General features: G+C 39.1%; 1 protein-coding gene across 10 annotated transcripts in view; it reads right to left on the bottom strand.

Annotated features, from left to right (window-relative positions):
- Positions 1-2,863, bottom strand: part of GPATCH2L (G-patch domain containing 2 like) — a 47,305-nt gene that overhangs the window by 14,248 nt on the left and 30,194 nt on the right. For 5 of the 10 annotated variants that reach the window (XM_017741791.1, XM_017741793.1, XM_017741790.1 and 2 more), the window contains one exon: positions 1-430. In XM_017741791.1, the coding sequence (XP_017597280.1) occupies positions 258-430 (173 nt within the window). In that variant the 3' untranslated portion in view covers positions 1-257. The remainder of the gene's footprint in view (positions 431-2,863) is intronic. The other 5 variants (XM_008639614.2, XM_008639615.2, XM_017741796.1 and 2 more) reach the window with 3 other exon arrangements.

Genomic DNA, 2,863 nt, shown 5'->3' with positions numbered 1-2,863 from the left:
GATGAATTCATAATAAATACAGCAATAGCAAGAAAATTTCTAAAAGCCACTGCGGTCCCAACACTGATTACCTTTTCTTATGCATAGATTCACAAACATGACTTAGGTATGTGGGGCACTCAGACCAGCCTGGATGATGGCACGCATCACGCACCAATACTGAAGATACCACTACTCCCAAACAAGATGTTTGGTGCAAACACCAGAATCAAACACTTCCAAAACTGAGCAAGCTTTTACAGTTGCAGTGCTTCCTTTTAGCTGTATCCAGGGCTCTTCTCTGGTGGCATTTTAAAAAAGTTACTGGAGGCAGCAATAGTCGATTTCTCAGCTGCTGGTGTTTTCCCAGTCCACTCAGAGTTCTGGGATCTCAAGGATGGTGTTGCTGGTAGCTCTGATTCTGCTGCATCCATGTGGACAGATAAAGCTGCTGGAATACAAAATTGCAGGAAAAGGGGAACAGAGGAAAAGAGTAAGAAAGGGCAATAAAAAAAGTTAGAACAACTGACTTCATGGCAAACTCCTCATATATATAATTTCATTTATGAAGATACTATTTATTGAATTTCTAAAAGTTCTCCATCCAAATTCCTTTGAAATATAGGTTTTTGATAGCATTAACAATTTTGCTTTAATGATTCATACACTCAAAACTCTAAGTTCCCAGTCCATTAACTAGTCCCCTTAGTAAGAGTTCCTGTTGAAAATCAAAAGTTTTAGCTGTCCTATATTTAAACTGAATCAATTAACAATCACTCATCTGAAGATAACTTGGACTCCTTTCAAAGACTCAATTAACTCTATATTTGAGACTTTCAAAGTCTCTGGAGGTGTGGCAAATTTCAGGTTGCTAAGCTTATTTAAAGAGGAAAACATACCTCTCCTCACCCAGTAAGGACAGTACCATTAACCTACACATATATCCAACATGATAAATCAGCATATTATGACAAGAAGCTACTTGCCAAGCTAGGTTGAAATCCATTCCCATCTTCTCAATACAACCACTGCTTCAAAATGGAACAGGCTATAATAGCCAGAGAGATTTGCAGATCCATAGCTCAACCCAACAGTCGCCCAAATTTCCAGAAGGATTGTCAAAAACCTAGAGATATGAGAGTTTACTCCAATTCTCAGTATCCTGAACCACTCAATCCTCACAAGCAGAACAGGGCAGGGTAAAGAAGAGTAACTGCCGTAGGAGTCTTTGGGGGAAATAGAGTATTTTTAACAAGTAACTGCTTCAATACAAAACACATTTCTTCACTGTAGTCTCACAACAGATAATAGTCGTTTGTGTGTTTTAATTACAAGTTGCATCTGCTGCTCTGTAAGGGACGAAGGATAAAGAGGCTACAGCAAGCCTCAACTAGAGGACAGATTGCTCTGAAGTTTAAACAAAAAGTTTGTTCAATGCTTAAGGTTCCACACTCAGTATATCTGGAACCCCAAAAACGCTGCTTCTGTACATCCAAAATGGTGATTCATTCCCATACAGCTACAACATAGCTGATAAAAGTACATTGCAATTTTACATCTAGCCCGTCATCTTCCTCCATCTGAAGGTCATATGAAACATGAAAAAAACCCCAGCAACTAAGTCATCACCAATACTACACTATGTGCCCCATAGACTAGAAGTCTCCCCACTCAGGCTCTCCATCTTTCCTCATAAAAAAAAAAAGCAGAGGACTGAAACTAGCTTCTTGTTTCTGGGTATGAAAAAGAGTGAATAATTAGCAAGAAATAGGAGAGGGAAAATTCACCAAATTGCTACTACTCATCAGGCTGTTCTCTGATAAGCAGTTTCACAGGCTGTAACTATCACCTTTTTTACAAGCTAAGTGTGAATACACGCCAAGGCAGACAAAAATCTATTTACGCAGATTTTTTACCCCAGACTCACTGTAAGAGCTGAATATGATGCCAGTTACCATGTGGACTGCTACATACATAGAGGCTTGAACCACATAAACATTAAAAAATCACTGTAAAGATCGACAGTTGTTCACCATTTATTGCACAACCATCTGTACTTGTGGCCTATTCTGACAAACTGAAGACAGACGTGACAGTCTTCATCAGATTCCTTTCAAAGCAGAAAATAACTTCCATGAGAATAACATTTTATGCAGTATTCCCTCTTTCAAGCTCTACTGTGCCACTGGGGATATTATTCCAAATCTACGGTACTGCAATGAAAAGTAACTTAACACAAGGACACTATCCATGCCTTCGAAGTCTCAGACCACTGAAAGGTCAAAGGACCTTTACCACCACAGACTCTCTTCCTCCCTAGGCACTGGCTGTTGGTTACTGGGTTGGACGAATCTCTGGTCTAATCCAGTACAGTCAGCCTTAACTTCCTCCAGATTTCCTTATTCTACTGCCAAACTACACCAGCCAGACTTTTGTTCTTATCTGGTGAAGGCCTCACGCTTTAGGGCTCACACTGATTGTGTAGTGTGGAAAATATTAATTTTCATTTTCAATCTCTCTGAATATTTGTGTAAGTTTGCCCAACTTAATTTTGATAACAGTCACTTCCTGAAGTGCAAATTAATTCTGAATTTTCTACCCACTTTTTGTTGTTCTCAACAGCTACCTCAGTTACAGTATTTAGGCCAGTTAGCCTCAAAGAGCAGGACTAATACCAGAAGTTTAATGCTATAGCAATACAATAGAGACCTAAGGCACTTCTTATACAGTAATGCAGTTTTTTGATGTTCATGCAAGGGGCGCTGGGAAAAGATACTTTACCAAAACTCATAAATACTCATATTCATGAAAGTATGTGAGAAGACATGGAATAAGTTTAGTTGCTTGGCTCCCAAATAAACATTAGCTCCCTTCTTGCATTCCT

Source organism: Corvus brachyrhynchos, unplaced genomic scaffold, assembly GCF_000691975.1.
Source record: "Corvus brachyrhynchos isolate BGI_N302 unplaced genomic scaffold, ASM69197v1 scaffold115, whole genome shotgun sequence".
Classification (NCBI taxonomy): domain Eukaryota; kingdom Metazoa; phylum Chordata; class Aves; order Passeriformes; family Corvidae; genus Corvus; species Corvus brachyrhynchos.
This window is presented reverse-complemented; position numbering and strand designations above follow the sequence as displayed.